The sequence below is a fragment of the Sesamum indicum genome, linkage group LG9, assembly GCF_026168435.1.
Source record: "Sesamum indicum cultivar Baizhima isolate 11 linkage group LG9, ASM2616843v1, whole genome shotgun sequence".
NCBI lineage: Eukaryota > Viridiplantae > Streptophyta > Magnoliopsida > Lamiales > Pedaliaceae > Sesamum > Sesamum indicum.
Window position 1 is genome coordinate 20,135,299 of NC_142665.1, and position 27,100 is coordinate 20,162,398.

The window sequence follows — 27,100 nt, forward strand, 5'->3', positions numbered from 1 at the left end:
TTAATTTTTTAGAAAATGACCATTATACCCTTACTTAATATATATTATTTCTTATTTTAATGACCGTTGGATCTTCTTTGATCAAATACTGATCGTTAGATCTAATCAATTAATCTCAACCGTTAGATTTTAAAAAAATAATTTAAAATTAAAAAAAATATATTATCATTATTATTATTATTATTATTATAAACTAACAACCCCACCCCCACCCATTCGCCGCTGCCACCGGCCGGCCGAACGCCGGCGCGGCTGCCGTCACGACTACCACCGTTCGACTCGCCGTCGTACGATCGGTCCAGCCATAGTGTTCGTGTCATGAAATTCCTCTAGACGCGTCACCACGGCACCCTTGAAATCCATAGGTACGCCCAATATTTCACCGCCATCTTCTCTCTAAAATTCCGGCGTCGTCACGGCGAGTCACCGGGCGCCACACATATCATTCGAATCCTCTTGATGAGGCGAACATTTCCCCTAAAACAATTTGGGATTTCATCAATCATAGACGATGGGCTACCACCACGACCACCGAAGCTTTTCGCCGTCACCGGAGCGACCCACGGTCGTGGACCACCACCAATCGCTTCGTCTCCTTCTTGCGAATCGAATGGGCCCCCTCCCACTGATTTTCGTCAAATCTATACATGCATTTCAGTTTTCCGATCGCTGAGCACCGCGAATGCTTCGCCGTCTGACTTCTTCTTCTTCTTTTTTTTTTTTTAAATTTTTTTAATTAATTTTAATTATATTAATTAAAATATATTTTAATTAATTAAGAATATTTAAATAATTACAATAATTAATTATTTTAACTAATTAAGAATACATTACAATGATAATTACTGTAATTAAATATATATTTTAATTAATTAAAATAATTTTGGATTTAACAAATAACAAATATAAAATTCTTTGAATTTAAACTTAAATTTAATATGGCAAAATTTAACACTTATTTTTTTTTAGGGTGAGAAATGGCAAAAGAAGACACAAAACAAGCAAAAAATCCCTTTGCATATTATGTAGACCCATAAAAGGGTATTTTGGTCCAAAAAGTCATTAAATATCAACTTAAATCGCAGAAAAACACTACCAAACGCAACAGACGCGCGTCTTCTTCACCTCCCGTTAGTTTCTAACAGAATGAGGGTTTTTTGCTGACTAAAACAAAACAGGAGGGGGTTTTTAGTCTATTCTCATAACAAGAGAGTTGTTTTTGCAGACTTTTTAAAACACAGGGGGGTTTTATGCATTTTGTCCTTATTTTATATCAGAATAGTCCAGATTTCATTGTTGATGCAGCCAAATTATTGTTATACCGGGTTTCTACCTTTGATGATGCAAAAGAAAATCAAGTAGACAGCATGCATAGGCCAAAAGATTCGCAAGTTTCAGTAATTATCTTATCATTTATCAATAGCGTTCCAACAAGAACTGGAACAACCATTCCTAGTACACCTCAGTGAAACAAATTACTGCTTTTTTGGGTAAAATAATGAATATGGATGACTTAACATTCATATCAGTCAGTAGAGTGGGGAAATATTATAATACATCTATTAAACCTTTCAAACTGCAGGTGGTGCAAGGTTCAATGGCTCTCTCTTCACCTCTGAGTTTGAGTACCCATTACTCTCGTAGCTACCATTTTTATCTAATCCCCAATACTTTGCAGTCTTGACATCGTCCTCAGCCATCAATCTTGAAAACTCCTCGTGGTCGTATTTCAGTGTAGCCTTCCCACCAAACTCACTCGGAAGGTTCTCAGTGTCGAAGAAGGATTTCATTATCTCCAAGCTGTCTTTGTTGTTTGGGTACACAAACTTTATCTTCTGAAATGTTTTCTGGTCCACAAAGTACTTTACAACCTGCAGAATTTCATTCCAGAGATGGTTTTTAGAGATGCTGCAATGCAGATGTTTAGTTGTTTTAACTGAAAAATTCATGCATGCTACAAACACAAGGTTCATTGTTTTGCTTTGAAGATAATTTTCTTCAAGATAAAGCACGAACATTTTGTGAGGTCATTTATGAAACGAAAGCAAACAAAATTTTTATTTCAGTGAAAACTGCATATAGAGGATAAAATCAAGAGAATCTAAGGAGAAATGATGAATGATGTTGGTGTTACTCGTAGATGAAATGGGCAGCGGGCAGAGGTTGTTGTACCTTCCAAAATGCCTCGAAAATTCTTGGCGGGCTGTAGAGAACGACGATTGCAAGTCTCTCTGGATAGTGATTCTGTAGAATGTAGATGATATCTCGTGCTGTTTTGATGGGAACGTTAGTGTTGAGTGACCATCCGTTGAAGTCTATGAGCCACGACATTTGCTCTTGCCCTTCAGGCAGGTTCAGAATGGCATTCTCCATTAGATAGACAAGGTGACGGATGTTACCCTCAGGCGATGAGGTATTCTGTATGAGAGGTTGTATGGATTATAAGATGTAATATAAAGAGAGATGAAAGAACAAATCCCATTATTGAGAAACATAACAAGGAGAAAAATCAAAGATGAACCTGCTTTCCAGGCCTCATTATAAGGACGGTTCTTCCCTCCCGGTCGTGAAAATTAGCCTTGGAAACTTTGCCAGTCTCACCTTCATGTGCTACTTCATGCTGATACATGAGAATTCAAGTCACGATCGTCTTACAGGGAGAAATATGGCAGATAATGTGCAGACAATGCAGATGTTACAGGAAAGAAAACTGAGAAGGGAAACAGTTTTAGCTTCTCCCTCCCTCTCTTGCTCTCTTGATACGATTGAACTTAAATGCATTCTCATCATAATTCCTTTTGATGTCAATACGGGTTCCACTCTCACCACCTTATCCAGAAAATTAGGAAAGAACTCTCCAAGAGACAATATAACAATCACATAAACTACTAACAGCTATGCACACATATATCAACATGAAAATTTTATTAGTTTTCCACATCGTAGAAACTCACCCAACGTATTTCTTCTGGCTTGTATTCTGACCTCCACTTAATACTCTCCTCCAACATTTTCTGGGCTTTACCAAGATTCCAGTTTCGAGCTTCTAAATACCTCCTTAGGCATGCATCAGTGCAGAACTTTAAGCTTCGACCAGATAGTGGTCCAAGAGCATCTCTCAGCTGTTGAACCTGTGAGTAGATATATCAGATTCTTTTCTACAATACATAATGTTTTACATTTCTCAAATTGCCAAAATCAATTTTCTTCTCTCAAAAAAGCAGAGAGAGAGTAAGAATACGCCAGTCTGGTTTATGATCATTTCTGGTATTTTCACTTTAATAGGAACTACACCAGGTTTAGCATCTGAACACCAGATGGAGAGAATCATATTATAGTATAAAGCAGACATATATAACCTACTCACGTCAACAATTAGAACAGTAAACCAGAAAAAAATTTAATAACTTAGTAGTAGGCAAAAATCCATGCATGCAGGCTTCACAAGAAATGTTTCTTTGCAACTTTTTACAGGATTATCCCTCTGGTTATTACCTTTGCATCCCGCTCTGCAGTATCGATCTCCTGATTTTGAGGCTTTCTCCTGAACATGGTAACTGCCAAATCGACAAGACAACTATTAACATCAGCCAAAAGGAGGAAATAAAGGCAGTACTTGTTTCATTTGCTAAAGCTGATCTTGAAAGTAAAACAGCGCAGCAAACCATAGAATTACACAAGACAAGGCAACACCAAATACAAAACTCGGCTCACTACTTCACTGAAAGATTGGAAAACACAAATGCTACAAACATTTAGGATATGTAAATGAGTTATGTCAGGGATCAAGTTTATCTGCAGGGCTGAATGTTGTTGGGCCATGCTAACCCCTTCAAAAAGAAATTATTAGCAAGATCAGTCAATACCACTATATAGACATTCTACGCTAGGTTGTAGAATTCTTTATGGTTCAGTCATCTATCATGTTCATTAAGCACTAGTAAGGGTAATCTTTCAACAAGCCATTGTCAATGAAATACACCATCTGGTGCTCTATGATTCTTCAAAATCCACAGATCAGGAAAGTCAGCTACTGACAAAATGTTCTTTAGACTCCTTGTGTTGTGTACGTATCTCATGTCTGTTAGATGACTAAAGCTCGATCAAAATGAAGAAGCAGAGGAAATTCATTTAAACATCATTCGGAACGTTCGAATAAATCAGCATAAATAACATGTACAAGAACTCGCACTATCCCAGATATCTACAAATTTGAGGTCCAAAAACCTTCCAAGGTTAACAATTTAGAAAGACTAGAAAAATTCATAATCAAAGACAGAAACTTCATATTACTCTATAAAGTTTCAATTCTACTCTTTCTTCTACTTCAGTCCAGGAGAGGGAAAGTTCAAACTATGTGTGCATTCTCAAGAAAACAAAAATGGCAGTTGAACATAGACTTATGGGCCAATTTCCAACTATTCATTGCAATGGTCTTTAATAGACCAAGTCAAGAACTTGACTTCACTCTCCATAGAAGTTCAATGGGGAACCGTAAACACATTTATTGACATTGGCCCATTATGATATAATGTTAGGAAAGTTCTTTACCCAAAGGTCCCAAACAAAGTTAAGCCGCAGTGCAAGTATGATACACTGCATGTGATTGGTCACTCTCCCGGAACTATACAACAACAACCACGCATTTACCATATAATTGATTCACGTCTAGCCAAACTCAATCTGAATTAGAATTTCCACATAATCTTTACACTAAAACAAGCATAACGAATAAAAATCATCAATTTTTTCAGTCACAGAAACTGAATCACATGGGAAAATGCTAAAGCTTTCAACTTGATTCTTGACCATCATAAACAGTGAATTCTTGGGCACAGAAATGCGCATAGCATCTCTGAATCCAAATTCCAGCATATCGAACTAAGATAAACAATGGATCAGAAAAACCGAGAAAACCCAGTAAATCAAATCAAGATCGCGCTATTTCCTGTTGCCATCCAGTAATAAAGAATCTACAACTCATGCATCAAGAATCAAAGAAAGAAACGCCAGATCTTTACAGCGACAACAGTAATGCGGGGTGGATATATATTTTCAAACCTGAGTGAGAGACACGAAAGGAAAACAAACGGGCAGGTGCAGATGGAAAGCTATAAGCCAAGACTCCGTCCTTTTGTAGAGAGGATGAAAATGTACAGTGGGATTGAGAATTGACGCTTCAGGTGTCCTAATTTGTCTAAGTCTGAAACGAAGCAAGCAGTTGCTCCAAAATAAATGCCCGGGCACACCACCCTGACGTCTAACTACCCCGTTTGTTTCTACATGTGTTTCTTTTAATTTCATTTTTTTAGTATTATAAATTCATATTGTATTTTTTATTATATAAATAAATAAATATATTTTTCACATATACAACATATGGTATTTGTAACAAGATATTTTTGAATTGGTTATTATTATCATTTATGAATAATGAAAACTAATTATTTCAAGATCTGATTGCTTGTCATTTTTTTTTCTTAATTAAACCATCTGAGAATGATGGGAGCTTTTCGGTGTCCCCGATCCGTGATTGCTTGTCGTTTCATATCATTTCAACGAAAAAATGAAACGAAATATGTCTAGTTGAGATGGAATTTCATTTTTTTCTTTTAATATGTGATTGATATGGGATAAAAATATAATGATGATGGTTTGATTCAGTATCTAAAAATTATTAGGTAAGAAACAAAATGTAATGATTACTTGTTTGATAAAAAAATTTAAAATTAAATATTTTCTCATAATCAAGCAAGACCCTGATCGTTTTTTCTTAACTAGCATAGAATTACTGTACTTGAGAGGAGGTTAGATCTATTCGTAGAGAACAGATTGCTCATGTTACAAATTATATCAAAAGGAGAAAATATATTCATAATTCAAATCATACAAAATCCGTAAAGTACTCAATCTACTATCCGCATCAATCTATTTTGATATGTACATTTTTGTCATAATTCACCTTTAAAATGCTATGAGTAAGAACTTATTGAAAATGTAAAACTTGTTATTTTATGCCATAGGTGTATTGTTTTTTTTTAATAATCTATTTATAATATTTGATAGATAGAGCATTTGGTTAAGTTTCTTTAAAATCTCTTATAATTTCATAAAACATTAGTAATAATATTTTTGTCATTAATATGATTACAATTAAAAAAAATTAACGTTTGAAAAATAAGTTAAGAGATTTACCTTTTGGTTTAATGAGCTTATTGATTATTTTTGGATTTTACAAGCTTGTTATCTAAAACTTTTATCAAATATTTTTCAACATATTATAAGAAGTTTTAATTTCTAACACATCAGCAAGCATGCAAGCGATCAAGTTAGACAATATCTCGACGACTTTGAATAAAAAGTGATACTTTGTGTGGTTTTTTTCACGATGGTTAGTTTTCTTTTATTTTTTTTTCTATTAGGACAGTAACGATATATTTAATTAAATAAAATATTGACACCATTTTCATGGGAAAAGATGGGGAGGAAAAGAAAATAGCATGTCAGAACAATTCAATAATCTAAATGAAATTCAATATGTTCAATAATTTAAATAAAACTTCAATAATAAAATTTAAGATAAATATATAAATATATTGATTAATTTTTTAGAACAATAAAAAGCATCCCTTGATGCCGTGGGGACGCTTTTGGTCGTAGATGAAGCGCGTTTCTCGTTGAGATTCGCATTTGGCTCCTCCTGTTCAAAGTCCTCAAAGTTGACCGTTTTTTCAGTACTAATCGTGCTATTATATTTTAATAATAGTTATATATAATATAATACTCCGTAACCATAGCCTACGCCATCTGTTTGGGCATTTGTCACATGGGTTGGAACCTGCCACGCAAGATTAGGGGCGGGGCCCCGGCTAACCCGATCCCATTACCATGCTTACCTGAATCAATAAAGAAATGCGTCTAGCATTTGAAATACGTTTTTTCTTTTTTATGTGAATCAAAAACAACATAAGAAATGCTAGAAATTACCGTAAAATAACATATTCAAACACATTATCATTGAAAATTAATCAATAATGTTCACATCACTGATTGTCAAGATATTAATAAACGATTCTTCTCTCCAAAAATTTAAATTTTTAGATAAAAATGACCATTTATTTGGTATTAGAGTCACGCTAAACAGGAGGTTTTGACTTCAAATTTCATTGACACCTATTTATAAAAATATGAATAATAAAGAAGGTTTCACATCCATGATTTGCAAGTGAAGAAGTTAAAAAATTAAATGATTATTTTCTCTAATAATTTAAATTTTTAAATAATATAGTAGTTTAATAAAAACTTATCAGATAAACCAATTTACGTGGCTTGCGGAAAGGCCATCACTTTATTATTGACTACTTGCAACTAACTAAAAAAATAAAATATGTTCATATGATTCACAAGCCTCTATAAAAAAAATAAATATAAAATGGGGAGTCAACAGTTTTAATTTACTATTTTATATCATTTTAAAATAATCCCAAAATTTAAAAAATTTAACACATTTAGTCCACGTCTAAGTTTTCGTTCAAAATATAGAACGCATGAGCAATGTGTGTGTACATCAGTTGTATGAGTAGTCAAAATAACGAATAACCAAGCTAATAAGCACACGTATTGCACATGTTCTTATTATCTATTTTTTTTGATAAAAACTTAAATATAAAACTAAATGCGTTATTTTTTAATTTAAAAATTGTTTTAAAATTTTATAAAATAGAGGATTAAAAATTTCGACCTACCTATTAAATGGGGCTAAAAATACGGTCTTGTCGATACTTTATATTATTGGGACAACCCTACGAATCAATCAGCCATTAATTTGTTGCAGACAAAGTTGACAAATGATGGCAGACATATTAGACGTGTCGGCACATCAAAAGTTTAGCAAAAAATTGACCTTAGGTGGTTTTATTGTTTAGGGGCATTAATTAAGAGGTGATGAAGCATGTGGACTTTTTTATATGTTAGGCCATGTGCAGTCAAATAGCACCCACATCCGCACCCTTAAACCTCTACCTACTAAACTTGTTTTGGCACCTGCACCTGCACCTGCATTTTCCTTAACATCTGACCATATTATATTTGATTTCATTTGATTTTGTTTCAATACCTAAATAAGATGTCTATTGATTTTTCAATCAGTTAGTTAATTACATGATAATTGACTATACCATTCATCCAAGTCCCAATTTACGAAGTTTCCTAACTCTCATCTAATGGTTTCGATTCCCTTAAAAGTACAACACTTGTCATTACAAGTTCAAAAAGGAAAAAAAAAAATGATCATGGAAATTATGTTTGTTGCTAGGTTCGGATTTGTTCATATTTGGATCAGTATGATCCAAACGTATGATATATAAAAACGAAACGATTTATACTGTATGGAAGATTTTCATGTCGTTTTCAAGAGTTTAGCGTGGTCTCTACATTAAATATTAATTTCTTGTTGTTTATACCAGTCAACTTTTATTTTTAAGGGGTAATAAAAAATATGAAAAATACATTAAAATGGATTTCATGCTTTATTAATAGTATAATATGGCCTTGTTTATTTTGTATTATTAGATAATTAGGTGATAGAATAAATCAAAATTAAATTTATAATTAGAATAAAGTCAGAATTAACTATAGTCATTTAATTAGGTTGATTGTTGTGGTTGGACTGACAAATAACTCATCCCACCTAAACTAAACTGGTGGTATGAGTTAATTGAGTGGATCAGTGATTAAACTCAAAGTGTACTGTTTAACCCTGAATATCTATCTAAATGAGTAGACGATCATTTCTTTTTAATTAGGCTGATTATCCAATCCAATTCAAAGAAATAAACAGGAGCTATATGTATAATCTAAATGTGATTATAAATGAATCTAATCGGGAAAAAAATATTATGAGAAATTGTTAAAATATTTAAGTAATTGAAAAACGAATATGAAAATATAGCAGGCGGCAACATAAATTTGTCCGCTGTATCATCGCCCAATATAGAAAACCCGATTTATTCCACAATTATATAAAGCTCGAAAGCGTTTTCGATTGTCATATTTACGTTTTGCCGCAACCATTTTCAACATTCTCTCTCGCTCCCGCTCTTACTTTCACTTCACAGTTCACTCCACCCTCTCTCTCTCTCTCTCTCTCTCTCTCTATATATATATATATATATATATATATATATATATCGGAAATTGATTGGAATCTTCAGCTATATGTGGAGATTAACGCGGGAACTCTCTGCCTTCTCTCCAAATGGAAGTGAACTCTGTGGAAAAGATTTGTAAATTCGTGAGTTATAAACTCTCGATTCTCGTCCTATGAAGTTTTCGGGAAGCTCCAATGCCTGCTATCGTCTTTCTCTTTGGTCGTAGTTTAAATTTATGTGACTTCACAATTTCACGCTTTATTGATTTGGTTACTGTTTCCTTTGCTTGCAGTTAATTTCTTGTGCTTTCCAGAGATGCCGCATGTTAGACGACTTCTGCAGGTTATCGGTTTATCTCAAACCTGAGCCTCCACTAGTTCGAATCTCAGGCATGCACCGAACATCTGTTTTAGCTTGGATGAAAGTGATATGAGCTGCATGAATCGCAATATAACAGTGATAATCATGTCCATGGATACGGGATGTATGTGGTATTATTAAAACATCACCGCAGAAGTGTTTACATATTTGTATGTGGTTGAGCAATATATGATTCCATGCCTCTGTAGATCAGTTGGATAGATATATTTATATAAGAGACGGGAAATGTCTCAATGTTTTTTGGATACTTTTTATGATGAATTTTCGATTATGATATGCTGAAAAGCGGCTATTATTCAATAATGTATGGAAATCTAATTTTGGACCATCCTGTATATGGCTAAACTATGTTGTTTCTAGTGCTTGTATAGATGGAAATAGATAACTTTACATGACTTTCTATATGATGTTAGTTTGGACTAGAAAAAGTATGACAAGAGTTGGAACAAGTACAAACTGTCAGAATTGCAAGAATTATAGAAGTGTGAATGACTGAAAGGTCATTAAACTTTGACTGCTAAGATGTTTTATGAAATTGTCATTTGTTCTTCCTCAACAGTTTCAGACACAGGCATTGGAAGCACTCTGGAGGAATTTCACGAATTGAAATACCAAAATGATCCTTGTTTGGCCAGTAAATGGGGTGAGCACCATTAGTACATTACAAGTTCATAATACTCAGTGATGTTTATTTCAATACTTTGTCCTTTGTATTAGACAGGATTTGAGCATCTGTGAATAACTATATTTCTTTTGTTTTTTTTTTTTTTTGAAAAGGTGTATAACTACATTTCTCAGCTGCCATTTGCTACCGGTATCTGCAAAATATCATATTAGAACGGTCTTGATATGTTCCAATGTCATCGTTACTTTCTCAACTGATAGAGAATTCTTTTCTATCCTGCGTTAGTGTCCTGTAGTATCTTGAGATTATGTTCCAATGATGGTCTGAAAAGTTGTTTCACTGATTACTTGCAGATGGAGTTCTGTGCATTGCCACCACAAGTAAGTTCTTAGTCAGAATACTTATTCCATAAGCCTACATTTGCATGGCATGCAGAAAAGACAGATACTTGGTGGGGTGTTTAGGATATACTTGCTTCTTACCATTAACAGTTACGGATGCAGTATAAAGTTAAGTTTTCACAAAACAAAAATTGAACCATATAAAAGTTTCCATGGTGGAATGTTTAGTTTATACTTGTTTTACATCATTAACAGTTATAGACTTAGTATAAAAGTTGTCAAGTTTTATTCAAAAAGACAAAATTTAGCCTTGTTGCTGTTCTTCCCTTTAGTTCCATCCTGAACCAAATCAATCCATGATTCTCATTGAAGGAATCTCTGATAAAGAAATACATCACCTAAAAATTGACTTGAAAGAAGTTTTTTCATCACGACGACTGGTGAGACTACCATCAAGAACAAAAAATGGAGCAAAATTCAGGCAATTTATTCCTTCCTTGTTAATGTCAATAATTTAGAAATTGCTAAGCAACCACCATTCTGATAATATGAATTTCTTTTGTATTCTTTTTCAGTGGAACCGAAGTATCTGTGTCAATGTATGAAGAAATTGATGGTCTACTAACAATGCTATCCGTCTTTGTCCAAAAGGTTGGATTCTTCATCTATTTGGTTCTAGTGACTGAATTCATTATAATTTTCCATATTCACGGAGTTGGGTGGTTGACTAAATTATTTTATTGCTGATAGTCAATCCATTTTCCTTGTTCTTCTCTGCAGATGCTTCTCCTGAAACCTCCAGTGAGTTCTGACAGCTCTTAACATCTCTATGTTTTAGTGATCCTCTTCCTGAACAAATTAATTTTTACTTGTACATTTAACATTTCCTCATGTCGTATTGCTATTGCATTAGTGGCTGTGATCTTCAACTTAGCCATGGAATCTGTACCCAAACTACAAGCATGCACACGTTGACCAATAAATGCATGATTGAAGTAATCATGTATTGTTCAAAAATAACAAAATATCTCTTTCCCTGAATTCACGTACTTCAGTCGGAGTAAGGGTTTATCACCTTTAATAAAGCTGAAGATTGATGTAGGAGTCTGTTTAATAAGATATCTTTACTTTTTTATATCTTTGAAAACTAAGAAATAGAAACTCTTCAGCAGTTAAAAAAACATGTCTGGAAACACCATGAATGATTTTATAATCATAATTCTGCACTGCCTCTGACGCTCTGTTGACTTGTGATCATTTGTAATTCTCTCCAGAAGATTGCAGTTGAACTATCAGTTGAATCTGCTCACTGTGTAGAATCACAATCTCAAAGTATTGTTCTGCAAAATTCATGCTGTGCCCTACCCATGCATTCAGAAAATATTGACCACCTGAAGCTGGGATTTCAAGAGTATGTTTCCAAGCATGGAAACAGGCTGGTTGAAGCTTGCCACTCTTGCTTCTCAACTGGGTGTGTTCTAAATCATAATTTTCAGTTTCCTTCCATTTTTAAAGTGGAAACATCTTGGAACATGCTCTGTATTGATCAATATCTTTAGATATTGTGGAAATTTTGGTGTTTGACTCTTAGAATATTTCAATTCTCAACTTATTGAATCCTTCTGTCTTAAGGTTTATATTTATAATGCATTCAGCAGCAGTGTTTGATCTGTGCATTGAGTTATTATTTACTTCTCATTGCCGCTAATATCTTGATTGTGAACATATGCATACAATCTTCTTTAGAAATTTCAGTCCTTAGAATAACTCATCTTTGCTGCAGTGCCATAATTCCTTGAATGCTATCTTGTTAATCTGGTTACTTTCTGCAAAGTTTAACTGCAATCAATTAGATTGTTGCATTAAGGCAAAACTGAAAAAATTGCTTTAGTTCTTTCATTGTGCATGAATAATTTGTATCCCTGGCATTTTACTTATCTGTTTTTTCAATATCGTATGACTTGCTTTCCGGCGTTGGTCAGTTGTTTTTATTATGCTCCAGCAAGAGACTAGTTCCATTCATTTCAAGACCACCAACACTTGGGGGTGAAATAACTAGTGCTTTTAGGAGCAATATACCTTATCATGTCCCAAGACATAATTGTTTTAGTTCTCATAGGACCCTTTTGTCAACTATAACAGACTTGGTGGTAAATGCCAGAACTATGATGGAATGAGTGCACGATGTGATGTTATGTAGCTGAAGTAGATATTAACCTCTGTTCTGATCATTTCTTTGTACAGGATCAGTATCATTATGTTTGATGAGGTTCTCACTCCTTTTATCGGTGCATCTTTTGCTGATACTATTTCCAATGTTATCATAACTTAGATTTGATCTTGAGAAAACAGAAATAATCTCAAAATTGGGACTGGGATAGCTCATAGCAGAAGGAACCAACAAAGTACTGGACAGGTGATGGAAGTCGTCATTATCATTAGTGAAATATCAATTCCAGCCGAATCCTCGTGCTTAAGGTTATATGGCAGAAGAACAGAGGTTTGTTTGAGATACGTGTCTTGTTTAATGTAGCAAGCATGAATCAGGATTGCAAATTTGCACCTTATTTAGGCCATCCAGACTGCCACGATTTTGTATAACATATGGTCTTAAACTTCTTTTTTGGTTACACCAACATATAGTCTTGACTCTTAAACTAACTTCAAGCTGGTACTTCCCTGAAACCTGACCCAGAAATTTAATTGGTAGCTATGCCTGTGCATTTCCTTTGTTGTTCAGCTATCATCTGTATATTCCTGACTGAGAACTAGTTTCCCCATAGACACTTAACTGATCTTACTGCTAAAACATCCTGTCTTAGTGAAACTTCACTTCTCTCTCCATTAATTAGCTACTTTCTACTGAACTAAAAAACCTGTGTGCTAGTAAAACCTTACTTCTCTCTCCCGTTATCAGTTACAAATTTTCTCCTGAATATTGCCAGTTTTTCCATTATTAAAAGGTTTTAGCTCTAAATCTTCTTATCATTAAGATCAGATAAATAATCGGCCTTGAAATATAAAAGCATGATATTTTTACGTTTAATATTTTTATATCATTGAGATGCCATACCTCTTTTTCTCTCTTCTTTCCACTTTTGTTTCCTACAAGCAAGGGTTCTTACCTTAACAAGGGTGAGAACTTTTTCTATGCAAAAGGTACCTTTATGTTTGACAGATTTTAATTTCTGCATGTAGGTTTTATACTTCAGGGATTTCTTTCCCTGCTCAATATCGCAATCTTCTCTTGATGCATTGGCCAGCATAGAATGGAAAAATTATGGGTTGGTTCTAAAGAGAATTGGAGATCAAGATGGTGTCACATTATTAGAATGGGAGAATCTACCACCATGCATGCACATTGACATTGTGCTCCACAGATATCACAAACAATATCCTCAAGTTTTATGGAGAGTGATATACGTCATATTCTTCTGTGTTTTGATATAGTAATGAAGCTATGGAGTTTGCATTGCAGACAATTTGGTCATGCGCATTTATTCCTTGCTCGTGTTTGTTTCTTAACTTGCTGCAGAGCGATGATGCTGCCTTGCACAGGAAACAACCAAATTGATAAATCCCTTACCAGAAAAGGTGTCAAGCTTGCATTGAAAGAACTGAAGCAAAATAATGCAGGAGTTCTACTTAGTGAACGTGCAGTCAAGGTAGAACAAAGATACTCTGGTTGCCATGGTTAGCAAATCCTGTGTCTTCTTTAATGTTGTCCTTAATGGAAACTGTGACTTCTTATATCACGGAATGGGTTAGAAAGTTCTATATAATATTGTCGCTTTTATAATTAGTAAATTGCCTACACTCTATAGAGTCAATGCCTAAAGAAAGTCAGAATAGTTAACTGAAGTTAAACCATTAGATTTCATTGTCGGGTTTGATGCGTGTACCACAGTTTCTCCTGCAATAATGTGTGGGTAACAATGGCCTTAAGGTTAGAGAGCATAAACAGAATGAAATTTTAGACTCCGTGGAGGGACTAAATTGTGATCATCCTGGTAGAAACTTCTGATTTTTTGATAGCATAATAATGCTTGTAGCATTCAGTCTGCTACCAAATATTCTGTAGTTCTTCTCTCTTGCGATGCTCTATTATACAACTTTACCTTTTCCAGACGTTACCCAATGCAACTTTTCATGAGCAGTTATGGTTTATCACAATCTGCATGCATTGCACTGGAAATGTTTGCCCTCAAGTTTATCTCGAAGGATGAAATACTTTTGTTTTTGCAGATTTGCAGCTATGCACCTGATCTTGCCAAAACACTTTCCGGTCTGATATTGTCTTCACACGACAAAAATTTCCAAGGAGAATGTTTTTCTCTTCTCGGATTGCAGTTTCAGGAAAATGAAAGAAACATAGTCGAGAACTGCATCAAGGATAAGATAATTTCTGTTGTAGCAAGAAATGACAGGACTTCCTGGGGTACCCGAGACGCTCCGTGCCTCTTTGTAGATGATGCTCCTCAGGAATCATATGGCCTGGACGAGGAGTGTGACGGCAGCGAGGAAGCACTCGGTTACTGGGATGTATAAAAAAGCATCATGTAAGATCTGCATACTTTTTATCATGTTGGGACATTGAGTACCGCGTGTTTTGGATTTACCCATAGCTAATTAACAATTTGACCATTAGGTGAGGTAAGATCTAGTATCTATAAAACAGCTAGCATCTACGTACCACTTTCACTCCTAGACAGTACCTATCTTATCTTTTGTAAATAGCTTTGCCTACCATTTTAAACTGAGCGGGTTATTAACACTGATGACTGAACACATTTTCTTTTACTCTGGAATAAGATAATATGTCAAATACTTGCTGATTCAAGTCTGTGATCTATGTTGAATCGCATCTCCATTTTCAGTTCTAGATTCTTCTTAACGAGTAATTTGTTGCTAACAGTTGCCTAGAATGAACTTGTCTCAGAGCATTTAAAGGGGGACATGCATGAAGAAAGCGAGATAATCAAGGCACTTTTGTTAATATCATTCATAATGTTATTGTTGTCGGCTTGTCAATGATATTATTATTATTATTATTTAATCTGGTAAAATTTCATTAAATACGGTAACGTTCAAGGGAGGTTGATCCCTTGTCCCAAAAAAGATCAAGGGGGAACAGGGGGTGGGATCGTGCCATCCCAATTAGACCCATGGGTCCTTTCGAAAACAATTCCATTCCAATGTCTAGGGATTTTTCTAAAGTTTCACTTTGATCTGCGTTTCCGAATGGTCTTGATGGCTTGAACGGCAATCTGGGCTGTCGCTGATATTGTTTATCACAGCTGTTTGTGCTTTAGTATGAAGAGCCAAGAATAGAAATGATTAACGGCCGCGAGACTCCCCACCAAACAGGAGGCGCATCGGATGAAACGGAACTCGGCGGTACGTCTCCCAGGCCAATGCTCATTATGTTTCTTGGTCCAGTCAGCCACAGGGCCAACTTTTGGGCTTCATCACTTGCATGAGTCTGAAACAATTTTGATTCTTAAAGCTGAAAACTTTTAACTTTCACAATTTAGAGAATATTCAGATCGGCTTATAAGTCTCTTAACTTAAATGCCAAGCTTTTTAAAATAATAAAATGATTAATTAATATTTTCCAAAGCATTTCAAATAAAATGTTTTATAATCTAATTCAAAAAGAATAAATATTCTAAACTTATTTACCGGGCATAAATCTCCAAGCTAAGGAGGTGACAGCATCCTAATATGAAGAATTTGGGGAAGAGAAACATAGGGCACAACGCAATTGAAATTTGGGAAATCATGAATTCCATTTGTGTAAAACTCATTTAAGCTGTGAATTACAGCAATTACACGAAGAAGAAGAAAATTGTACAAATGATATTAAACTCCTCTAACAACTAACTGCTGACTCAGCTGCCAAGTAACCGCCCAAGCAACTAACTACTAAGAGAAACTTAACAAAAGGAAACAAAAACGATTTTACATAACGCGACTAGAGGCCCCTGTCTTTGATGATTCTGGGCTGGTGACTGAAGTTGCTGCTCTGCTGCAACTCTCAACATAATATCATCTTTCGACCTAGAAAATCACTCATCAAATCTCCGATTATGGGGTTGAAGAAAGGGCCCATAACAAAAATTCTCTCTTGGAAAGAAGCAATTATATAACAAATGCATATATTTGTTGTGCGTGAATGCCTGTTATGAAAGAAAATAATCAATTACACGATACATATGAATATAGTATATTTATTGTATGTGATTGACTATTATGAAAAGAAAATAATTAATTACACGAAAAATATATTACACTTGCTCCATCATTAATTTAATTTATATAGGATCAGACATGATTTAAGAATTTTTTCTTGTAAAGCAAATAAAATACATATTAACCCTAGCTACAGCATGTATTCCTTGATTGAACACGCCAAATGCACCTTACCGTGCTCGGTCGTCTTTATTACAACTCTAGTAGTTGTCCACGAAAGGTTTGGGACAGGTTGGTATAGTTATTACATTTGAGGAAGTTGAAAAAACAACCACCAACATTATATATAACAGAAAGGCAAGCACTAATACTAGGTTCAGGATGCTGCCTTGCTCTGGTTCCTAGCCTTCTCCGTCTCCTTCACTTCACTCCCTTGCTTATGGTCAAATTCTTCATGTCCATTTTTGTCTTTCACCACGTACTGGTTCCCGCCGTAGATCCCTCCGAATCCTTCCTCATCCGACCTCGTCGCGTACCCTTCTCCGAACGACGTCATCGTATCCCTATTACGTACATCCAATTAACCATGCATATTACTTGTGTTTCTTTCACCAACACACAACACCATGACGAACATGCAATACATAAATTAATTATATATACCAACCCGGTTTTGGATTTGGGGTCTTGTTTCTGGTCCATTGAGTCAGATGAATCGGGTTGCTTCGGCCCGGCTGTCGTAGCTTGTACGAATCGAACAGTACCGGATGGTCTTCGGACGATATGGTTTTGCAGAGTGTAGGGGAAGAGAGATGGTTGCTGTGCTCTAGCTGATTTAAGTGCGTTGAGCATATTGTTTCCTTCTTCGGTTTAATCAGGCTTTGGTGGATAATATATGGAATTAATTATTTTTATACAAAAGAGATGATCCGGATCGACAGGGGCGGCATGGGTCCGCCTTGCTACCCGGATCCTCAGTTCTAGTTGCTTCACGCGTGTCCATATAGTTCGGACAGGTGTGGTCGTGGTAACGCCTACAACTTCACCTATACTGGCTACGTGTTTGATTCCAGTTCTTTCTAGTTACATAGTCATGCATTTGTGTGTGATGATCATTTGCGTGTGTAAATTGTTAACTAGACTAATTAAGGTCCGGATTTACAGTACTCATCTCCTTACCCGGCCGCCATGAAGCAAACGGGCCGTCAGTTTTTATTTATTGGTTAAGGTCAAATGTAAATTCAAATTCTTGCCAAAATATTTGATAGCATTAAAAATATACATCTGAGTTGTGTTTTGATTTTCATGTAATTAAGCATAAATCTTTGAAAATATTAAGTCAGCTATAGGAATTATGTTTAACAAACAAGTGTATATACAATTCTCTCCAGCGAGTCGTTGGGGGCATCACATCTGATGTCTCATTTTTTTTAAAAAAGTTTTAAGTACATAAATATAGCATTTCTTGTTATATTTTCTAAATACATATACGATATTTTTTTTTATGGGAATGACCCAAAAACTAGTGATTTATCACTTCATCAGAATTTGGAGGATAGTTTGTAGAGAGAATTAGTAACTAGAACGTGCATCTTTGAGCAGAAAACATGCAATGCTGCCTGCTTTCCTCACATATAGCCATACAATTCATCTTCCTACACTAATCAGAAAACTAGCTTCCTCTTCGTATGTTTAAATATTCAAAGGAAATATTAATAATATTTTCTTTTATCCAATGTATTTGTCAAACTTACGATGATTAAAAAAATATGTAAATGGAGTAAATAACATGAAATAGTATGATTTAAAGAAGAAAATAGATAAATATCGGTAATATAAAAGAGGAGGGAAACCTTGCTATTAATATTACCTTCTCATAAGTGATTAATTTTGTCAATATATTAACTAACATGTTAAATTTATTTTTCAAATGGCCCCACATTTATAAGGAGTACATACATAGTAAGATTGAGCCGTGTGGTTTTATTTTTAAAAGTTAAATTTTATCAAAAACTTATTTGTTTAGTCCAATCTTATTAAAAAGGTCCATTTTTAATGAAAATTTGTAGCCTAAGGTTATTGAAAACAAATTTCTCAAACTGTCTTTCTAGACCTCATCATTGACTAGGGAGAGAGGCCATGACGTAATGTGTTATCATGTCATGTTGACTTTTTAAAAAATAAAAATAATGTTATACTATATATAACAAATTCTCATTTCTAACACTTACAAACTTTGGTTTGAAAACATAAGGTCTAGATATATATTCATTTCACGTACAAAAAATCAATAAAATATTTTCATCTTATTAAAAATGCTTAAAATTGAAAATCAAAATAGAAACAAATCCAAACGGGCCAAAAATGTGGGTCGATGTCTCTAATTTGAATTCTAGCTGAAAATTGATGGTTTAATAAATTAGCCCGAAGAACTGTAGAGGCCTAGGCTCCAACTCTGTTTTAGACTCGACACTTTTAGACAACACAGAGTGGTAACCTTAAGCTCTCAAAGAACCGATGTAATGACCATCTTAGAAGCTGTAGGGATGGTAATGAAGTGACAACATATGGTGGGGTTGGGGTGGGGGGGGGGGGGAGAGAGGGGTTGGGGATGAAGGGAAGGGAAGTGAAATACTGAGAGTGCTCAACTGCAATATAGCAACGTCAGTATCATGAATACCCCTTTGGTTAAATTGGACCACTAAAGGAACAGTCCTCCATTAATGTCCTCTCTCCAGAATCAGAGCCCACTACTCACACAACACTCAAATTTAAGCATTCTTCAAATGGGACCGCAGGCAAAGCTGATCTCAAGAAGGAAATGTAAATTGCAAATCTAAGAGAGCCCAAGATCATTGCTGTAAACTGGTGATTCTTGAATGCGTCGAGCACTAATATAGCCCGCTTGTTTCGTGTCGTTTTGATCAGAAAACGACCCACTGTTGATCATCCTACAACGACCGATCTTCTCTTTTGTTAGTTTCTTGGTCTGAAGGAATAGCACAACATGGTTAAGAACTCACGGGCCGGCTGTTCTTGATGTAAAATGATCTACTTCGATGCTAATGGACTTCAATCAGAGACAGCTCTCTTCTTAATATAAAGAAAGCTCCTAACTGTAAGTCTCTTACAAGCTAAAAAGGGAACTGATCTAATGGTCAAATCACTTCTGTCTGAATTTATATGCAACAGTAGCACACCTGCAGACTCCACCATCTTGAACATTGTTTTACTCAAGAAGAGGATACGATCCTACAGGTTTCTGCTTTCTGCTTCCTTAGCTCATGACAGACAGTGAGCGGTTTCAATATTTGCAGGATGAAAGGACAATCATTAATGCGATTACAACCAAGTACAGACAACAGTAATTACAAATACAAGAGGGGGCAACCTAGGAGTATATAGGCATGGCGAAATGGCAAAAGCAAGAGTGGCAACAACAGTATATCAGAGTTTTGTTTTCACACACCTCCAAACAAGTCATTTTCTATAAGCCCAACTCAAAATTTGCACAAAACCTGAATGAAAATGACATTCTTCTTCTACTGCACATGGAGAGCCAGTTTCGTCACTAATCTTGCAAGTAAGGAAACATGTTGTAATGGTAGGTTCACATCAAGAAAATAGACAACACAACTACACACAACCCACCAATTATTTCTGCTTAAATTAAGTCAAATCATATACTCTACAGACATTCACTCCTTGAAAGATTGAAAAACAACAGTTGTAATACTAAACACCAATAATTCAGTCATATCCACAATTACAGTCTGTCTTAATCTGGAGAACCACAGAAGAAAAACAAGAAACTAAGAAAGAAATAGAGAACTCTACCCCATCTTTGTGCCCTCCTAGCCCAGAACAAAACAGAGGCCAGAACATTCCCAAGTTAAACTAAAAACAAAAGATTGCATTCCTTAAAACACTAATCATATGAACAAATAACTAGGAATCATGCAGCAAAGAGTTGAACAAAATGAGTGGCTAGCCCCCAAAGCTTCAAAACTATCAATCTATACTATTAAGACTTCCATCTACTCCTACAACTAGAATTGGACTAAATTACTCGGATCAAGATAGTATAGTTCAATTCAGGCAAACTGGGCAGTAACAATTTTATATTTCCACACCAGAAATCCAAAAAAGATCAATTTTCAAGGAGTGGAAGAAACCAACCAAATTCAGTTCAACCCAATCAACGCCATGAAGAAACAGTGAGAAGAGGAACATCATTCCAAGCCAAGGACAGGAATCCGGGTGGAGAAGAATCAACAAGCTTGTACATTGAGCTGTAACTGTAGTTCCAAAGAAGTATTTTTGCTTGGCTCAAAGCGTAATGACTAAAGACCAACGGCTGAAAACCGGCACCTTCCATCAGAAACCTCCAGCTTTCTTTATCTTCCATGCGCTCTCTTTTTAATTCCTCCGGGCCGACAAGTCCGGCTATTCTCCGACCAAGCAACAATCTTTCAGCCTGGAGGCGCTCCGGTGAGTCCCGGGCCAAGTTGGGGTCGAGAGATTCGAAGACGGCGGTGTAGTATTTGAGTGCATTCTTGAAACGGTGTAAGAACCCGACCCGATTCAAGCTCACTTCGTATTCACCCAAAGTGACCACGCACGGATTCAGTGACTTTGCAAGCTTGAGAGCAGCCTCAACGCCTTCATTGCTCTCATCCAGCAAATTATACAATTGAAGCATAAAGTTCACTGCCAAAACCTCATCCGGGTGGACCCGGAAGCTCGAGCCTTTCAGCTCCTGCACCGGGGTCAAAACGGGTTCAAACTCGAAATTCAGATCCAGCAGCTTGGCAAAGTCCCGCAACCGATTCCCGGTAGCCAAAAGCGACGCTGCTGGAGAATTCCCGAGAGCCGGGGCGGGTATGCCCGATATGCGAACCCTTTCGGGTTTTCCGGAGGCCCGGGTTGCCAGAGCCTGCAGAAAGGCAGCCCATTGGATTCCTTGCACAATCCCGAAATCCAATATGTGAATCTTCTTCGCTTTCTCCGTGGCTTCTAAAATTGCTTGATTTGCTGTTAAATGGGCAAATTTAGAGTAGGGGCAGGCGTCGTTGAGGGCTTTGTACGATAAAGTGAACTCCTCAGAGGTAGTATCGTAAATGGTGGCTGTTTTCTCTGCTTGATGCGACACTCTGCTGTAAAGGGCTTCCGAGAAGTAGTACGAAACTCGCTCCAGAGGATCTCCGTTTTGGGACACCGATTCCCGGAGTCGGATCAGTGATTTCACGGCGTTTTCCGGGTCCGACTCCGAGAGACGAGCGCACTCTATCAACGCTTTCAGAATTGGCTTTGCTTTAGGTGAAGCTTCTGCTGAACTTGTGGAAGCACCGGAAGTCACTGCAACGTCTTCTTTGCTTACTGGCTTCGATTCTTGCAAAGTGATTGGCTGAGTTGATGCGGGTAGGGGAGCGGAGGACGGCGGGACCCAGGAGGACTTGGGCGGCGGTTCGGAGAAGATAACTCGGTTGAGATCGGAGGGTGGAGAAGAGTTAATGCTGAGGCGACTCGGGAAAGGATCGGTAGGATAGAGATGACTGAACTCAGAACTGGTCTGCCACGCGTCGCAATCGGTCTGGAGGTTGGAGCTCTCCGTCGAATCTCCGCCACCCATTAAGCTCTCCATCCACTCATCGGAGTCGAACTCACCGCCAGGTCCGCCACATATATCGGAGAAGCGGAACCCACTGGAGTGGTGGTCCAGGTTGGGGAACTGAAACCCTGGTTCAGCTGTTTCAGGCGCAGCTGGGACCTGAAACGGGTCGGCGAATCCCGCAGTGAGGCCATAGGCGGAGGTGGGAGTGTGGTGGGAGGAGGAGGCGGCGGAAGTGGGGGGCCAAGGAGTGAGGCAGAAGGGGTTGATGGTGAGAAGCTGCTGCTGGTGCTGCTGCTGCTGCTGCTCTTGTTGCTGCTTCTGCTTGATGACTTGCTGGGCAATCGCCATTAGGTTTCCACTGTCTGTACACATATATGCCATTCTACTGCTGCCCCTCTTCTCACATAGTAAACAAGTGATGAGAGTGTGTGTAATAATATCCAAGCAAACAACAAACTTTACTCGAGATGCAAGTGTGAAAGATTGACTGAGAGAGAGAGAGGGAGAGACGAGAGAGAGAGAGGGAGAGATTAGTGAGAGAGGTGAGATATAAAAAAAGGCAGGCAAGGGTGGGGAAAATTCTGCCTGAAACAATTTAAATTAATCAATAGATAAAAGGGATAATTACACCTCCCTTCCTTAAAATTTAGTGTAATTTCATATAAAATTTTATAATTTAAAAAATTATGCACAGTACTTTTGACATTTGTTTCTATCTAACAAATAAATTCATCGAAATTCACTAAATTTGTTGATATTAACAAAAAAATTGAATGAAAATTGATATTTACCTTCGATTGACTTATTACTAACTTGCTGTAGGTCAAATAATTTCTTTTTTCAGAATAAATTACCTTGTAACGGTGAAATACATTCTCAACATACTTTAAAGCGTGAAAACGAATAAGAGTAATTTGATCTTATAAAAATTTATTTAAACTTGTAATAAATCAATCGGAGATAAATATAATTTTTTTTCTAATTTTTTGATAATATCAGCAAATTTGGTGAATTTTGATTAATGGAGGGGCTTATTTGTTAGACTGAAGTAAACCTTAGAGGTGCTAAATTTAATATTTCAAATCACAGAAAATTTATGTGTAATTACACCAAATTTTAAAAAAAAGAGTATAATTATCCCTAAATAAAATGAATTCTTTTTCTTGTTTCTTTTTGTTTTTCTCCTTTCCGCAGAAAATAAAATAAAAGAAGAATTTTATGAAATCACATTCGGTCAAGTAAGTTAATTTACATATAATCGTTTAATACGGTATTAGAATTTAATTAAATAAAAAAATTTGAATTCGAACTTCATTATCTTTATTTTAAAATAACTGTTTCAGTACAGAGTTTATATGTAAGGAGGGGCGTATAAAGACATTAATATTAACTTATTTTTCTTTCTATTTTAAATTTTTAGATAAGATAGTCATGACACAATACTTATATTATAATTATTATATGATAGATTCAAATATAATAAATCATAATTTAAATTACAAATTTTCGTTTAACTGGATTGCTCCAGAAAACGTAGGTTGCGCTTCATACTCCCTCGTGACTTGAATACTGACGTTTTCTTTTTAAAAAAATAATTATTCATTAATCTAAGAAGGAAAAATATATTTAGGATCTAAAAAATCAGCTGGTCATAAAAAAATAAAGAGTTAAATTCATTTTGGCCCGATACTAAAAACACCCCTCTACTATTAAAAATGTCGAATGCCTTTTAATTTTGAAAATTCAACTTGAATTAACAAAAATATATAACCTTATACCTTAATAAAAGAATAAATTTATTATAGTTTATATAACATATTTGGTCCTATAAAATCAAAATTTAAATATTAGCATACAAATTAATTAAATAAGATATTTTACTTTATTTTATAAAAATATAAATAAATGTACAGAATATCAATACAATATTATACTCATAAAACTATAGTACGTATTCATATTAAAAATAAATGTGAATAAGTATTTCAATTCTGAAAAAAAGAAATCAGAGGGAAAAAGTTTTTTTACGATAAAAATATTAGTTTTGAGTCCAAATTATATTCCACGTAAAAATTAATTAAATAATGTACCATAGCTACCAATTTACTTTATATTATAAATTTAGATAAATATAAAAAGTAACAATATTTATAAATTTATAATTTAAGAAGATATTTTGGTCAATAATCATAATAAATTAATAAACACCTAAAAAAAACTACGAAATTGGCTCATTATTAGATAGATATTAAAATAAGGGTGTATTTATAATTTTTTAAACAATGAGGAGGTATTGTGATCATGTCAAACTTCATAAGGTGACTGTAATTTATCCTAAATATTTTTGTATTTAAGAAATTCATATTGAAAAAATATTCTTTCATGTTGTTTTTAATAGAATTATATATAACATATCATTTTCATTATTTGTGTTGAAAATAGTTTGGTATCATTGAGAGGGACAAATATGATAAATAGATTATAAATAGGGGATAAAAATACATTTATTTTTTACTAAGCATGGGATATTTTTGTCCATAGATTTAAGAGGGTGTCGGGCTAAACTTATTTAAAAGATCTTGTAAATTCATATGTCTTATAAAATATTAAATTTTATTTTAAAAGTAAGTTCATATATTGCAAAAAGATTGAATTTTCACAACACTATAAATGACCATAGCTTAAAAATCGTGGTAAATTAATATATAAACCACGATTAAATAAAATCAAAGCTAAGAGGGTAGTTGGCTAAACCATTTGAAATATTATATAAGCTCCTACAACTTATAAGACGTTTTGAGAATTTAAGGATGTTTAATCTTATTTTAAAAATAAGCTTTTAAAGTGCTTGGATACATAAGATGCCAGAAATGTTTGACATAATAAACTCTTTGTACTGTGATAATTACTGAAAAAGCCATCAAACTATAGAAAGTAAAATAATATAAATAGATCATTTTTCTTTGTGGGAAACGTCAATTATATGAAAGGTAAAAGAGAAAATACTAACAAACCTATGAGTGTGTATTTATTTATTGGATATTAAGATTAAATAGCTTATAAGATGCTTTAAAAAAAAATTGGACAAAGTTAATTTTTTTTAAAGAGTTTATAATATCAAAAACATCTTGTTTTAGGATCTTATAAGCTTTTCAAAAAAAGTTTTGTCAAATGATTTTAAAGAACTTAAAAGCTTTCAAAGAAAAAAATGCAAGCAATTCCCTGTGGTATTGCAAATGAGTAATTATCCCGCAATTAAAAAGGTGGCAATTTTACCTTATTGTATATCTTATAATGCAACAATTCATCCCTTTTATTTTTTAAAATAAAATTTACTTCATTAAATAGGGAGATAAATTACTATTTTTTTATTATAGGAGAATAATTTGCTCTTTCGCAATATGACAGGGTAAATTGCATTAACCCCATTTTCAGTAAGAGTACTTCAACTATATTAACTTATAAAGATATAACACCTTAACTTAAATTAATGTAGTAATATTACTTCTTAATCACTGTTTTTATTAGTTTAACATCTAAAATCTAAGTAGGAATCATAGTAATAGGTGGGAGGAATCAGGTATGCTACAATGGACTGGCTATTGGCCGTTTTGTTTTGATTGAATGATCTTTTATGCCACTTGGATCTTATATAATGATGTCATATATATATATATTTTTTAAATTATAATTCAATTTAATTATATATTCTAATTTGTGCCAATCATATATTACTATGACACTGACGTATAATATTAAAATGTGATTAAAAAAATCAACTCTATTAGTTCCTTTATTAATTAAAATTCATCAAATTGTCTGATATTAACAAAAGAATTAAAAAAACAATTTAAATCTACCTCCGATCGACTTATGGTTTGGGGTCCGAAAATTAACAATCTAAATTAAAAAAATAATCTAAACGTGATAAGACGAGATCGTACAAAACAAAATAATGAAATCTTCACAACAATGTTGATTAAGGTTTGGGGTACGAGAATTTTTGTTCTTGGCTTTAAAGTCTCTGTTGATTTTATATGTTTATAAAGCAAAAAAATCCATAATATATTACCTGACATTTTCATTCATAACAATATTTAATTTATTATTAAAAATAATTAATTATTTAATTATATTATTAAAATATATTCTTAAAGTAACTAATAATCGGTTTCAAATTAAACATAAAATTAAAAAGAAAAAAGAAACTGAAAATAACGACTTTCTCTAATTTTATAAAAAATTATTTTTTAACTCTAAGTTTACATTTTTATTTATTATTAAAATAATCAAGCATGAGGTAATCGTGGTTTGCTTGAATACGATCGGCCGCAAAGTTTGAAATGGGTATAATTGCAAAGCACTCTTGAGATTTTATGTAATTGCAAAAATACCCCATATAGTTTATAAAATTACGCTGGCACACCTTGTGAGTAGTTCCGGATTAAGAAAGTGGTAGGAAAGCATGGAAAAAAAAGAAGGATTTCACATTCCACAAATAGAAAGGATCAAATAAAGATAAAGTTATTACATTCACACTACGTCCTCATATGTCATCACATACAAATATACACGCAAAAATAAAATCTTTTTTTTTATACTTAAATTTTATCCGTATACAATACGTATAAATACATGTGTAAACACCAAATATATACATATACAGACTGCATACGAGACTGGTTTTTGTTAGTGTGATGGGTGACCAGGGTATTTAAATGTTAATTAATATTAATTATTTGAATAGTTGGGATGGGGTTTGCAAAGTATCGACAAATTTTAAAGACCAAAATGCCCT

At 34.5% G+C, this 27,100-nt stretch overlaps 4 protein-coding genes across 9 annotated transcripts; 1 reads left to right on the forward strand and 3 right to left on the reverse strand.

The window, feature by feature from the left end:
- Nucleotides 1-1,392: 1,392 nt before the first annotated feature.
- On the reverse strand, nucleotides 1,393-5,222 carry LOC105177985 (uncharacterized). Its single transcript, XM_011101305.3, has 6 exons — nucleotides 5,062-5,222; nucleotides 3,496-3,557; nucleotides 2,955-3,131; nucleotides 2,522-2,620; nucleotides 2,173-2,418; nucleotides 1,393-1,871 (listed from the first exon to the last, which is right to left on the reverse strand). The coding sequence occupies exons 2-6, from the start codon at nucleotides 3,550-3,552 to the stop codon at nucleotides 1,572-1,574; spliced, it is 879 nt and encodes a 292-aa protein (XP_011099607.1). The 5' UTR covers nucleotides 3,553-3,557; nucleotides 5,062-5,222; the 3' UTR covers nucleotides 1,393-1,571.
- A 3,876-nt stretch (nucleotides 5,223-9,098) lies between these two features.
- On the forward strand, nucleotides 9,099-15,336 carry LOC105178359 (type 2 DNA topoisomerase 6 subunit B-like). Of its 5 annotated transcripts, none has more exons than XM_088884371.1 (12): nucleotides 9,099-9,292; nucleotides 9,442-9,538; nucleotides 10,090-10,173; nucleotides 10,509-10,535; nucleotides 10,869-10,977; nucleotides 11,072-11,147; nucleotides 11,277-11,297; nucleotides 11,771-11,967; nucleotides 12,849-12,996; nucleotides 13,695-13,888; nucleotides 14,032-14,161; nucleotides 14,742-15,336. In XM_088884371.1, the coding sequence occupies exons 1-12, from the start codon at nucleotides 9,257-9,259 to the stop codon at nucleotides 15,042-15,044; spliced, it is 1,422 nt and encodes a 473-aa protein (XP_088740497.1). In that variant the 5' UTR covers nucleotides 9,099-9,256; the 3' UTR covers nucleotides 15,045-15,336. The 5 variants fall into 5 exon arrangements, with proteins under 5 accessions (XP_088740497.1, XP_088740498.1, XP_088740500.1 ...); XM_088884372.1 differs by having other exon boundaries at nucleotides 11,774-11,967; XM_088884374.1 differs by lacking the exon at nucleotides 9,099-9,292 and adding an exon at nucleotides 10,308-10,344 and having other exon boundaries at nucleotides 9,299-9,538.
- A 930-nt stretch (nucleotides 15,337-16,266) lies between these two features.
- Nucleotides 16,267-17,643, reverse strand: LOC105177984 (late embryogenesis abundant protein). 2 transcript variants are annotated; one of them, XM_011101304.3, is made up of 3 exons: nucleotides 17,356-17,643; nucleotides 17,060-17,251; nucleotides 16,267-16,556 (listed from the first exon to the last, which is right to left on the reverse strand). In XM_011101304.3, exons 1-2 carry the CDS (start codon nucleotides 17,538-17,540, stop codon nucleotides 17,065-17,067), a joined length of 372 nt encoding a protein of 123 aa, XP_011099606.2. In that variant the 5' UTR covers nucleotides 17,541-17,643; the 3' UTR covers nucleotides 16,267-16,556; nucleotides 17,060-17,064. The 2 variants fall into 2 exon arrangements, with proteins under 2 accessions (XP_011099606.2, XP_088740657.1); XM_088884531.1 differs by having other exon boundaries at nucleotides 16,267-16,675.
- Nucleotides 17,644-20,401: 2,758 nt separating this feature from the next.
- On the reverse strand, nucleotides 20,402-22,863 carry LOC105177983 (GRAS family transcription factor). The gene has a single exon (XM_020699029.2). It carries the CDS (start codon nucleotides 22,681-22,683, stop codon nucleotides 20,887-20,889), a length of 1,797 nt encoding a protein of 598 aa, XP_020554688.2. The 5' UTR covers nucleotides 22,684-22,863; the 3' UTR covers nucleotides 20,402-20,886.
- Between the last annotated feature and the right edge of the window lie 4,237 nt (nucleotides 22,864-27,100).